Source organism: Culex pipiens, chromosome 3 (assembly GCF_016801865.2).
Source record: "Culex pipiens pallens isolate TS chromosome 3, TS_CPP_V2, whole genome shotgun sequence".
In the NCBI taxonomy this organism is placed as follows: Eukaryota; Metazoa; Arthropoda; class Insecta; order Diptera; family Culicidae; genus Culex; species Culex pipiens.
Window position 1 is genome coordinate 12,666,887 of NC_068939.1, and position 12,890 is coordinate 12,679,776.

General features: G+C 33.9%; 3 protein-coding genes across 4 annotated transcripts in view; 1 reads left to right on the forward strand and 2 right to left on the reverse strand.

Moving 5' to 3' along the window:
• The window catches only part of LOC120432597 (RNA-binding protein 1), a 454,616-nt gene that overhangs the window by 83,427 nt on the left and 358,299 nt on the right, over positions 1–12,890 (reverse strand). The gene's annotated exons all lie outside the window — the stretch shown is intronic.
• Positions 1–12,890, reverse strand: part of LOC120432616 (transcription factor SPT20 homolog) — a 189,431-nt gene that overhangs the window by 68,456 nt on the left and 108,085 nt on the right. The window lies entirely within an intron of this gene.
• Positions 863–10,608, forward strand: LOC120432626 (uncharacterized). Its single transcript, XM_039597875.2, has 5 exons — positions 863–1,064; positions 4,152–4,448; positions 4,517–4,608; positions 4,719–4,863; positions 8,861–10,608. The coding sequence occupies exons 2-5, from the start codon at positions 4,316–4,318 to the stop codon at positions 8,989–8,991; spliced, it is 501 nt and encodes a 166-aa protein (XP_039453809.1). The 5' UTR covers positions 863–1,064; positions 4,152–4,315; the 3' UTR covers positions 8,992–10,608.

Genomic DNA, 12,890 nt, shown 5'->3' on the forward strand with positions numbered 1-12,890 from the left:
TATTAGAATATTAAAAGAGCAGTTCATTAAATGAGATTACGCGTGCTCTACATTTTGTTTCAAAATATATATTGAGCCCATCCATAAACCAGGAGGATTTTTTTTTGAAAATTAGGAGGTTTTTTTTATGTCGCATTCAAATTTATTGAAGATTTTTTTAGTTTAAAAAAGTAAAATATGAAGCATAAAATGTAGTTTCTGTGATTTAAACATAGGATTTTCTGAGTTATTTTGACATTTTTAAGTTCCGCGTAATTTGCGTGAAATTTGGTGTTTTGAAATTGAGGTCCCCGTGAAATTGGCAATTTTCGAGCGTGAAAAATCACTAAGCCTATATGAATGACAAATTTTAGCAATATTTAACCTCCAATAAAAAAAATCGATCCAAATTTACCACATTTCTAGCATTATTCATAAAAATATTTGAGCTGCTGTGTTCACGATGTACCATGTTGTTATAAGCGAAATTCAAAAATATATTTACACAGAAAAATGCATTCCAAATCATTGCATTATGCTAAACAAATAAAAACTAGTTTTTAAAACTTTTTTCGAGGGATTCAATTTTTCAATTTCTATCCATTCATGTCATTCATCTGCCCTCAAGCTAAGTACACGTTCCTCACATAATCCGCACTCCTTACAAACTCCCCCCAGTAGTGAAAATCGCTTCTTTACGCAACGCGCGTCGCAAATCTGCACTTTTCCTTCACTCTCGAAGAGATCGGTTCAACTCGTTCGATCGGTTCGATCGGCACCCGTGATACCTTCTCTCCGGGGGGGTAAACAACATAATTACAATGCACAACGCACAGGCATCATCATCCCGAAGCAGTTCGCAGGTCCGAAGTCCGGAGACGGTCAATCATCATTCAGCAGTGGACCAGTGAGGAGGTTCGAGCGTGTTTGAGTTTGAGCGATACCCGGATTAAACAAAAAAAAAAAAAAAAAACGAGAGAAAGAGAAGAATTCGTACTTTCCTGACGGAGAAAGCAGAACCGAGTTCAAAGGAGAATCTTTAGTGAAGAGGGAGAGAGAGCTGCACTCGGAAAAGATCACAGAAGGTTAGAAGAATTAGCGGGTCAAACAGGTGACAATTAAAAGTAGTCATAACCACTGAGGTGAAATCGGATGGATTTGTGTCATTTGTGAGCGCGCCAAGTCCAGCAAAAAAGAGAGAGAAAAAAGCACTTGCAAAGTTAGTGAGATTGTGAGTTCAAGAAAGGCACCACAAACAAGCGCAAAAGAAAAAAAAATGGAAAGAGAAAAGAGGCTTGCGGTCGACGCGCCAGACTGAAAGCGAAATAACCGTTTCGTGAAAGTGCGCGCGCGCGCGATCTCGCGATCTCTGGACAGGGGGCAGTTCTCTGGAAGAGTGTTATATTTGAAATTGTGGATATTGAAAACATTGTTTGATAGCTGCGTAAAGCAAGAATTTTTTTGTGCAATAAAAACGGCTAACAGCTGTCTTGTTTCATTCAATTATTAGGGTCAAATTACGTTTCATCAAAAATATAAATGAGGGATTATCTGGGACTTCGGTAAATGATGAATTTCAGTATTTTGTATTTGCCTTAAATTTTGCATGCCCATAGAAGCCATCATTTGTCATCGATTTCTTTCATACAAGTTTGTATATAAATATTGAGGGGTAGTCATGAATGCTATGTAAATGATCGAAACTCTGTATCTTGGCAGCATTTTTCGGAAAATGATAAAAAATTGCACATTTTTTTAATATGGTTTTTTGCAATGTATTGAATTCATGACTAAACACATTTCTGACTTCAGTTTTTGGCTTAAAATTGAATTTTCAATCTGCTTTTATTCTACTTAATTTTATTTAAGTGCACCTTGTTTAAGTTATATTTACCCAAAAGTGAGTTTTGCTAAATAAAAATGTTAGTTTTTACCTGTAGAATTTGACAATTTTGATGCATATTTTTCATCTTAAAGTTTAAATATTCTCTATAAATTTGTTCCAAAAACATGAAATATTGGACTAGTAGTTCACAATAAAAAATAATGGTCTTTACATCTGATTTTGTGATTTTGTGTCAAAAAAATAAGTATTTTTGTATCAGGAGCTCATCATTTTTTTTAGACTCATTATTAAGGTAAACAAGAAGTTTCAACCAATAAAATATTCAACCTTCCAAAATTCCACTTTTTTTACTGTGTTCTTGAGAGTTAACAAACAGAAAAAATGGTTTTCTGGGTGTGAACAAAAAGGGTCCTATAATTAAGTTAGATTATTAGGATTTAGATAAATAGAAGTTAGATTATTTTATGAAATTTTCCAAACTTTTGGTCGTATGTAGATGTAGCTTGAAAAACTTATCGTTTTCAAATGATCAAAAATGATGTAAAATACTTTTGGATTTCAGATTTGATTTTTAGTCGAAATATGTAGACGAAAACATTGTTTTAATCACAATAGAGTAGGGAAATAAGAATTAAAAAAAATTATTGGACAATCGTCAATTTTGTTGAATATTTTGTTTAGAAATAACTAACATCTTTTGAATAATCATAATTTGACAAATGTTTAATTGCGTACTTGCTTATAACTCATTTAATGACACTGAAGATTATTTTGAAAATCTAAAAAAAAAATCAGAAAATTAGCTTGTGTTTACGTGTAAAAGTAAATAAATTAATGTTTAGAAAGCTTAAGAGTATTGATTGTGGAAATCAAGATTTAAAATTTTTGGCTTAATTGTGTACTTTTCGTTTTTTAACTTTTGATCACACAATTTCCTGAAGAAAAACTTATTTTTGGCTATTTATTTTATTCGAATAATTAATGTTTTTTTTTTAATTTCTGGATTTTTTGCTCATTGTTATAAAAAAATGAATTATTCTCAATACAAAAACAAAATTGAAATACTTCACTAAGATTGTAATCAATATTCAATGGTTAAAAAAAAACATTTCACATGAGCAATGCAGGTTCAAGTAGTTTCATAATGTAACCCTCTAAGATCCAACCTCGAGACTTAAAAATCTTTAAAAATCGAATGTTGAACCATATTTGAATCTTCGAAAATTGGTGAGAAGGACTTTTACAATTTAAAAAAAAAATCTTGGGTTTGATTATTCAACTTGTTGACTTTGGCAATGCTTTGAAAAAATATATATGTTGTTTTTGGGCCTGTGTTTTAAACTAACATTACGTACTTTTTTATGACAAAATTAGGCCGTTGAAAATATGTTTTTAAGTTTATGTCTTCCCCACTTCTCCTTTAAAATTTGTCCGGGGGAAAAAACAAATATTTTTTTGAAGGTCTTAAAAATTTTAATAAAAAAAAGAAGTCTGTTCAAATGAAAACAATCTAAAACGCATTTTCCTGCATTTAAAATCATATTTAGAATTTTTGGGCTGGTTTTAAGATATTTTGAATTACAAAAAAAAAAAACCGATGTACAGCACCGCACAAACTATTTTTTCGAAAAAAATATTTTGGCATCATTATTTAGATATTTTGGAAACTTATGATCGCAAAATAACCGGACAGGTGTGTAATGCATTTTAGAACATTTTGTTCATTCAAATGTTGAAACCATGACTAATAATTAAAATTTTTTGAACTTTTTTATTTTTTTGTGCCCCCACGCTCCTCCCCCCTCGACTTTGGTCAGAGTCGAGGGACATAAACTTCAAAAAATATTTGCAACGGCCTAAGTATGTAATAATTTTTGTTGTGTCCGAGATTAAGTTTTGCATCACATTGTTTCGACTTGAAAGCAAATGGTTTAGGTTAGCGAAGCAAAACATTAAAAATTTAGCAAAAAATGGGCAGTTAACTCACTGATAAAAAATAACAATAGAATTTACAATCACTATTAAAAATTTATAATTTGCACAAATTATTGAAATTATAACATCATAAGTAATCGTTATCGATAATTTTTTAAAGTATCGTTTTTTTCAAACTGGAATGTGAAGCAATTGAAAAAATTAAGAACATATTTAATTAATGATTTATTTTTACGTGAGAAAGCTTGAACTGTTTTGAATAATTCTACAATATATTTGGCTAAACCATGATTTTTAAGTTTTTAAAATTGGAGATAATGTATGTGTTAAAAGCAATGTTCAGAGCCAACGATAGACAATAACATAAAAAAATCAATTCCCAAATTCCCAGAGAACCACCTGGTCTGGTCCGGCAAGCCTGAACTCGAGCTCGAGGTCTCGAGACAGCCCCAAGTCGACCACACTCAGTTCAAGTCGTTTTGCAGCGGCGCGCAGAAGTTCAACGTTCGTCGTAGTGCACGGTTCAACAACATTCAACAACATCCAGCAGCAGACATGGCAGGCATGGATCGATTCTTACGGTTCTTCATCAAATTCCACGGCTATGCCATCGCACTGCTGAGCATCTTGTTTGCCCTAGTGAGCGTACTCTTCACGCGGCTGAATTACCATTACCCGTTAGAGGAGTGTAAGTTTTCATTGTGTCGCTACGAGTTTACGAAAAGTTGTGAAAATTCAACAACTTCTTCTCCGCAGGGTACAATTTTCGCTTCTCGGGCATTCCGATGCTCATACTGGGAGCGGCCTGGATCATGGCCAGCGTCATCCTCGTAGTCGGTGTGTTTAAGGTGAGCCACACAGACGGCGATCATCATCATCATCATCAATTTTGACCCAATTTGCTCAATTTGTTCGTTGGTTGGTTTTTTATTTTTATTTTGCTCGTCTCTCGTATTAGGAAAATACCAGGCTCATCTACCCGTACGGGGTTGTTTTTGTGCTGGAGCTGGCCACCCTGATCTTGCGGGACGTGTACCTGCTGGTGGCCGGCAAGGACTGGGACGAGATGGTGTTCATCAACGTGAGCGTCGTGCTGCTGTTGTGTGAGTATACCTAGTTTGATTCGATTTCAAAAAGTCAAAAGTGAAGCTAATCGTTGAACACGACAATTTCGAAACTTAAAATTGGGCTGCCTGGCTTGTGTCGCGTGTATTATGTGTAGCAATTCTTGGCAATGTCATTGACTGGCAGTTATTTGGTGGATTTCAGTGTCGAGCGTTTCCTTTCACAAAATTGGATTGCGTTGCTTGGGGAGAATATAAAGTTCAAAGTGTTTTTTTTAGCAAATCTTATGATAAATCGCTAGTAGATAGGAAGAAGCAATTTTCAATACTTAACCATCATTGTCAATTACCAAAACAATTATTAAATCAATCTAAACGGCGAATAGTAGAATTTTAATCATCAGAGTTTTGTTTAGGGCAAGAAGATAGCATAAAAATATAAATGTTGTTACTGTTGAATAAAACTTTAGAATTCTGCTAATATTTTTCGCGATTTTTTGCCTTTTCTGACTTGCTTTCTCTATGGAGCAATTCTCTGAGATTTCGGTCATTCGATTTTTGCCTTCCTCACTGAAGTAAGGCTATAATCCTGCTCGAAAAATGAACTTTTAAAAAACAGCTCGTAGACCTATATTCATGTATACCTATCGACTCAGAATCTATTGAATCTATTGATTTGTTTGAATATCCGATAAGTAGTTCAAAAGTTACGTATTAAAAAGTGTCAGAGTTGAGAATCGGATGCTGAAATGTTCATGCCGGATCTCACTTATCTATATGAAAACTATGTCCGGATCATCATCCGACCTATCGTTGGTTAAGTAATAGAAAGACCTTTCCAATGAGTCAATAACACTGAAGATCTGGCCACCCTGTCTCGTGTTATGACCACTTAAGTGATATTAATGGATCTCACTTAAATGTGTGTAAACTATATCCGGATCTATCATCCGACCCATCGTTGGTTAGGTTATTGAAAGACCTTTTCAACGAGTCCAAAACATTGAAGATTTGGCAACCCTGTCTCAAGTTATGATCACTTAAGTGATATGTGTGTACTTTTTAATTCTGAAATAGATGGAATTTTTGTCTAAACCAATCATATCAATCGTCTAAACCATCATATCAATCGTTGATAAAGAGTGAGGAAGGCATTCACCACATAGGTGGATTAAGTTAGTTATTTTGTATTTTTTTAATCCGGCTAAAACTTTTTTGGTGCCTTCGGTATGCCCAAAGTAGCCATATAATTTACCATACAAATTTGGCAGCTGTCCATACAAAAATGATATATGAGTATTCAAAAATCGATATCTTTTGAAGGAATTTTTTATCGATTTGATGTCTACGGTAAAGTTGTATGTATGGATAAGGATTACACAAAAAAAATGATACACGGTAAACAGTTGTTAGGTGATTTTTAATTTTAATTTTTGTCGCTAAAACTTGATTTGCAAAAAAAAAAACTATTTTTTTTCATTTTATGATATGTTTTAGAGGACATCAAATGGCAACTTTTCAGAAATTTCCTGAAAGGGCAAAAAATGTTTGACCGAGTTATGAATTTTTGAATCAATACTAAATTTATAAAAAAATTGAAATATCGCTCGCAAAAAATTTTCAACGTCATTTTTTAATGTAAAAATAAATTTTGTAATCAAAAAGTACTTAAGTGGAATTTTGATAAAGTGCACCGTTTTCAAGTAATAGCTATTTTTAGATTTATTTTTTGGAAAATAGTCGCAGTTATTAATTATTTTTTTAAATCAATGCTAATGTTTGCTCACTTTCGATTTTTTTTTTAAAAGCTGAGAAAATTCTCTAAATTTTGTTTTGCTGTACGACCCTTAGTTGCTGAGAGATTGCCATGCAAAGGTTTAAAAACAACCCACCATTTTCTAATGTCGATATCTCGACAACTAATGATCTGATTTTCAATGTTATAATTTGAAACATTCGTGAAATTTTCCGATCCTTTCGATTTTTTTTTTCAAATCAAGATTAGCATTTCAAAAGGGCCAAACATTCAATATCACGCAATTTTTCTCAAAATTTAAACAATCAATTTTTATTATTTAAATTTGACTGTTTAAATATTGAGCAAAATATATTAATCTCAAAAAAACAAAGTTAAACTTTTGTGAATATTTTTTGCATTTTTCTAATAAAATAATTTTGAATATTAAAATCTACCCAAACATTTCAAAAAGTCCAAAATAAGTGCCAAGCCAATAACTTTTTTCAATAAGAAATATAGAAATTTGTGGTACTAAAAACTACGCAAGTGGAAACGTGTATTAAAATTTAGAAAATGAATTTGGGTAATTCTCTACCAACTCACACGAAATCGGGAAAAGTTGCCCCGACCCCTCTTCGATTTGCGTGAAACTATGTCCTAAGGGGTAACTTTTGTCCCTGATCACGAATCCGAGGTCTGTTTTTTGATATCTCGTGACGGAGGGGCGGTACGACCCATTCCATTTTTGAACATGCGAAAAAAGAGGTGTTTTTCAATAATTTGCAGCCTGAAACGGTGATGAGATAGAAATTTGGTGTCAAAGGGACTTTTATGTAAAATTAGACGCCCGATTTGATGGCGTACTCAGAAATCCGAAAAAACGTATTTTTCATTAAAAAAAACACTAAAAAAGTTTTAAAAATTCTTCCATTTTCCGTTACTCGACTGTAAAAATTTTTAGAACATCTCATTTGATAGGAAATTTAATGTACTTTTCGAATCTACATTGACCCAGAAGGGTCATTTTATCATTTAGAACAAAATTTTTCATTTTAAAATTTCGTGTTTTTTCTAACTTTGCAGGGTTATTTTTTAGAGTGTAACAATGATCTACAAAGTTGTAGAGCAGACAATTACAAAAATTTTGATATATAGACATACGGGGTTTGCTTATAAACATCACGAGTTATCGCGATTTTACGAAAAAAAGTTTTGAAAAAGTTACTTTTTGCGTTTCTCTTTGTTTCGTCGTACGTGTCTGTTGCGGGTGACCATGAACGGCCATGATCGATGACGACCAACTTTTTCAAAACTTTTTTTCGTAAAATCGCGATAACTCGTGATGTTTATAAGCAAACCCCTTATGTCTATTTATCAAAATTTTGTAATTGTCTGCTCTACAACTTTGTAGAACATTGTTACACTCTAAAAAATAACCCTGCAAAGTTAGAAAAAACACGAAATTTTAAAATGAAAAATTTTGTTCTAAATGAAAAAATGACCCTTCTGGGTCAATGTAGATTCGAAAAGTACATTAAATTTCCCATAAAATGACATGTTCCAAATTTTTTTACAGTCGAGTAACGGAAAATGGGAGAATTTTTAAAACTTTTTTAGAGTTTTTTTCGATGAAAAATACGTTTTTTCGGAATTCTGAGTACGCCATCAAATCGGGCGTCTAATTTTACATAAAAGTCCCTTTGATACCAAATTTCTATCTCATCACCGTTTCAGGCTGCAAATTATTGAAAAACACCTCTTTTTTCGCATGTTCTAAAATGGAAGGGGTCGTACCGCCCCTCCGTCACGAGATATCAAAAAACGGACCTCGGATTCGTGATCAGGGACAAAAGTTACCCCTTAGGACAAAGTTTCACGCAAATCGAAGAGGGGTCGGGGCAACTTTTCCCGATTTCGTGTGAGTTGGTAGAGAATTACCCATTGTGGAACCCAGTTTTTCCACTCAAATTCTGCTGCTAATTTTTTTCAAAAGGGTGCACCAACCCCCAATTGAATAATGCTACCGAATTGAGAGTACTCTCCAACGACTCTTACATCACCCCCAAACACTCTCACATACTCTCACACACACACTCTCCGGAACCGTTCATCGGTGTGAAATCACTTGAAAAATGCCGAAAAAAATGAGGAATTCATTTCACGCTCATGCACTTTCCCACACGAGCAAATTTGTAGGAGGAAAAAATGACCATCGAAAAGCCCATTTATAATTGCCCGATAATTGATTTCCCTTCACTTTTTTACTGAGTTTTAAATTTCGATTTTTTCAAATTTCAGTCATCATCCCGTACATCGCGCTAAGTTTGCTGGCCCTGCTCAAGCTGATCGAAGTGGATCCAATCATGCCCAAGAGTCGGTCCGACAACTTTGTGCGATTTGACAACACCCAAACCAACACGGAAGCCTAAGGCCGGACATTTTGCAATAATAAGTGATCAGCATCAGCTGCGATTAGGAAGAAAGAGGGCGCGCGCAAACGCAACTGCGGCGGTATTTTAGATGTTTAAGGTATTGTGCGTTTTGGGAGGGAATTGAGATCGCCGGTGGATCGCGACTGGTTACGTGACCACCGCAGAGGAAACCCGCGGAGATAATTGTCTTGAAGGAGCACAGATCATCAGATGTAGCACTGAAGTCACATAGTACTGAACAAACTATAGCGCTACGTCTGTTGATCTGTGCTCCACCCCTAATTATGAAAGTGTAGGTACCTCACAACCGACAACGGACAACATAAGTTTAATTTTTAATTGTTTATTGCTCTCTTCTGGTGGTGTAACGGTGCATTTCGGTGTCTTTCTTTGAGCTGTAACCTCTATTTTTAACAACTACAAAGAAGCAAAAACACACCTTTTTTGGGAGTCTCTCTATTCGACGAAAAAAAAAAAACACGATGGCTACGCTCCTCTAGCAGTAGGACCCAAAGACTGAACATACTTTACAAACAAAAACGTTTTTGAACTGCCTGACCTTGCTTCCACCCTTATGTGCTATTTATTTTTATTGTTATTTTATAAAACTCTAAGGTGCCTCCTCCCCTACTGGGAATCAGACTGACCGACTCTCTGATATCTGACTAAGGTAAAGCTGTAACACATATCAGACGAAAGCTCGAAGAATTGTTTTACTGCCACAGGAACGTAGTCAAAAACAGAACCTATTAGGGGGAGAGGGGGTAATATGCACCCCTTAAGGGAAAGCTGTGATTTCTCAACCATTACAGCATTACTGTGGAAGAATGTTGTTCGATGTTCTAAAACAACTATTATTCTTCGTCATCCTTGTGAAAAAAGTCTTAAAAAACCTCAAAATTGTTCAAAAATGTCGAATTTCTAAAAACATTTTTGATTCATTTCAAACAACCACGCGGGGCAATATGCACCGCTACATTGGGGCAAAATGCACTACAACAACGGGGCAAAATGCACCACAACATGGGGCAAAATGCACCGGGTAAAAGCAGTTTTCACTAGTCACCACTAGATGACACCGCTGTTTTTACCAAGGAGCTTCAGAACGGTGCATTTTGCCCCGACCACGTTTTTTGCAGAAAATTTAATTAAAAATGCATTTTTTCATGTTTTTGAACTCATCTATCTGCAGAATAGTGAAGATTATGGCAAAAACTATATACCTCAATACTTACAATAACAATAAATGCTTTTTATACTGTCCAAAAATCATAATTAAAGTTCAATGAAAATTAGATGAAAACACAACATTTTAAAGTTTTGCAAATAACTTAAGCTGTTTTTATACTACGATGCTCAAATTTTTCCAGCATGGTTTATTAATGTTAAGTTTCCAATTTCTATAAGTTTTTCCCCGGAAAAATCTTCTAAATACCGAGAAATGCAGGGGGTGCATTTTGCCCCGGGGGTGCATATTACCCCCTCTCCCCCTAACTGCTTATCATCTGATTACAAACAGAGTACTATCTCTTTTTTATTAAAAGATTGTTAAGTTTTAACCAGCAGTATTGTTACTCAGCGATTTTGATGATAATAAACTTATTTAAAAGACAATTTTTTGTTGTTTTATTTATTATTATTTTCAGTTCATTTTATATGCCAATTTCTGGATTTCTAAGCGTTTTGATAGCCGGAAATGTTTTATTGGTTCCCCAGCAATAAGTAACTTTATGACAAAACCCGCAAAAAGTGCTGTATATAATTATATATCGTCTCTTGTGTGCTATCTTGTGAAAACAACCATTTTGGTTTAAAATGAGTTGATGAAGACGAATCCTTTAAGACGCTTTAAGTATATTTCGTTTCGCAATAAACACTTGAGCAAATCACTAAAAAAAAACGGGAAAGGATTATATTTATATTTTTTGAATAGAGAAAATTTCCAATTAAATTGCCTAAGAGACATTGAAGATTCGACCTCTGTTTGCTGAACTGCACAGAAAAAAATATTCCTGTAAATTTACATTATTTATCATGTACCAAAAGGTATCATGATAAATGATGTATATTTACATTAGGTTTATTGGAAATTTACATTAGAGTCATTGGAAATTTACATTAGTTTTGAAAATTTACATTAGTTTTGGAATTTACATTAGTTCAAATCTCGACTTTTTTTTGAAAAGGTCCTATAAGCTATTGTCTTTCATATGTTTATAGGACCTAATCAAAAAAAAACTCTGGAAATCAACTAATTCTGATTGGCCAATGGGAATGAAAAGCTCGACTTGGATTGCAGTAGGAAAAGGGTGTGGCCTATGTTCTGTTTTAAAATGGTTGAAGCGGGCAGCAAAAGGAAATTCTGATTTTAAAAAGTTGTTTCACAGGTAGGGGACGCTTTCTCGTCGACGGCCAAGTGGAATAACGCTGAACTGGAATCGAACGGACGACGGGTAGGATGTTCGGTGTTACTGCTGCTACCCGCTGCCGACTGAGCCATCTTCGCATTTTGTAAACGAGCGGCTAAAGCATCAACTTGCCCAGGTCGAGGCTCAGGCAGTGGGCCAGCGAAATATGAGAGCGATAGAAAGAGAACCAAATATAACTATTTTTAGTTCGGGTAGTTTTGAAGTCAACGTTTTGCAGAAATACATTGGATATATGAAATACATTGGATATAGGAATTTACAGGAAGCCGAACACGGGTAGAAATTCATCAGATTTGAGTTTCCATGCTCAACGTTTCCATTAGATTCATGATTTACATTAGATTTACATTGGAGTAATTTCCATGACTTTTTACTCTTTTCATCATATTTCAACATTACATTTAGTGAGTTTACATAAGAAACAGTAATTACGTGCTGTGTAATTTTACATATTTTTTTCTGTGTACAACGAATAAAAACAAGAAAAAAAAACAACAAATTTAAAGTTTTCCACACTTATCCAAACAGAATTTGGATAACATTTCAAAAGGGCGTAACATTGAATATTTAAACTTTTTGAAATGGTAAAATAAATTTTGCATTATTTTATGTAATTCTATGTAATATTACACCCTGAAATATGTAGCCCATCAGTATGGGAAACCTACTTGACTGAAATGTCAAGCTCATATATGCGTTTATCCATTGCACTCTTCATCGCATTTTTTTTCAAATTAACATTGAAAATAAAACCTCTACATTTCGTAAAAAATATTTTCATGAAAGAAATTTTATATTAATTGCTTTTAGTACAACAAAAACATATTTTTTTCAAGATTCTGATGAAAATTTCGTTTTAAAGCAAAAATATTACTTACATAAATACATATGTTTATGTTTGCCTTTCTTTCTAAAGAAAGGTAAAGGTTTTACAATATTGCTGGTTTTAAATAAAAAGCGATTTAATGCAATTTAAATGTCCACATGTGGAAAATCTCTTTAATTAAAGTTAGACAAAAATCTGTTCGATTTAAAATTTTATTTTACTTTAAAAACTGAACTCAAAAAAAATTAGAGAAAAATTTATATTTTTCTACAAATAGGTCATCAAAATAAAAAATAAACCGCTGTCAAACATATAATTTTTCAGACTCAAGCCTTGGGCAAGACTCAACCAATAACAAGTTAGATGTCTTGATAGAGTTAGAGCTGGGACTTCGAATGTATCTGGATATCCGGATATCCATTTGAATATCCAAACGGATATCCAAAATCCGAAGCTCCGGATAGACGGATAATTATCCGATATCCGTAGGTATCCGGATATTTTTTCTCAAAACCCCCATCAATTCGACCCCTCTTTGATTTCCGTAAAATTTTACTTTATGGGGAAACTTTGGACCATGATCTGACTTTATAGAAAATTGGTACGGTTTAAAAAATAACCCCTGAAAGTCACAAAAAATA

Excerpts from the sequence above, each read along its gene's own strand:
- LOC120432626 (XM_039597875.2), top strand. The coding sequence starts at position 4,316 with ATGGCAGGCATGGATCGATTCTTACGGTTCTTCATCAAATTCCACGGC. Across the intron at positions 4,449-4,516 it reads CCATTACCCGTTAGAGGAGT|GGTACAATTTTCGCTTCTCG; the intron begins GTAAGTTTTCAT and ends TCTTCTCCGCAG. Across the intron at positions 4,609-4,718 it reads TCGTAGTCGGTGTGTTTAAG|GAAAATACCAGGCTCATCTA; the intron begins GTGAGCCACACA and ends CTCTCGTATTAG.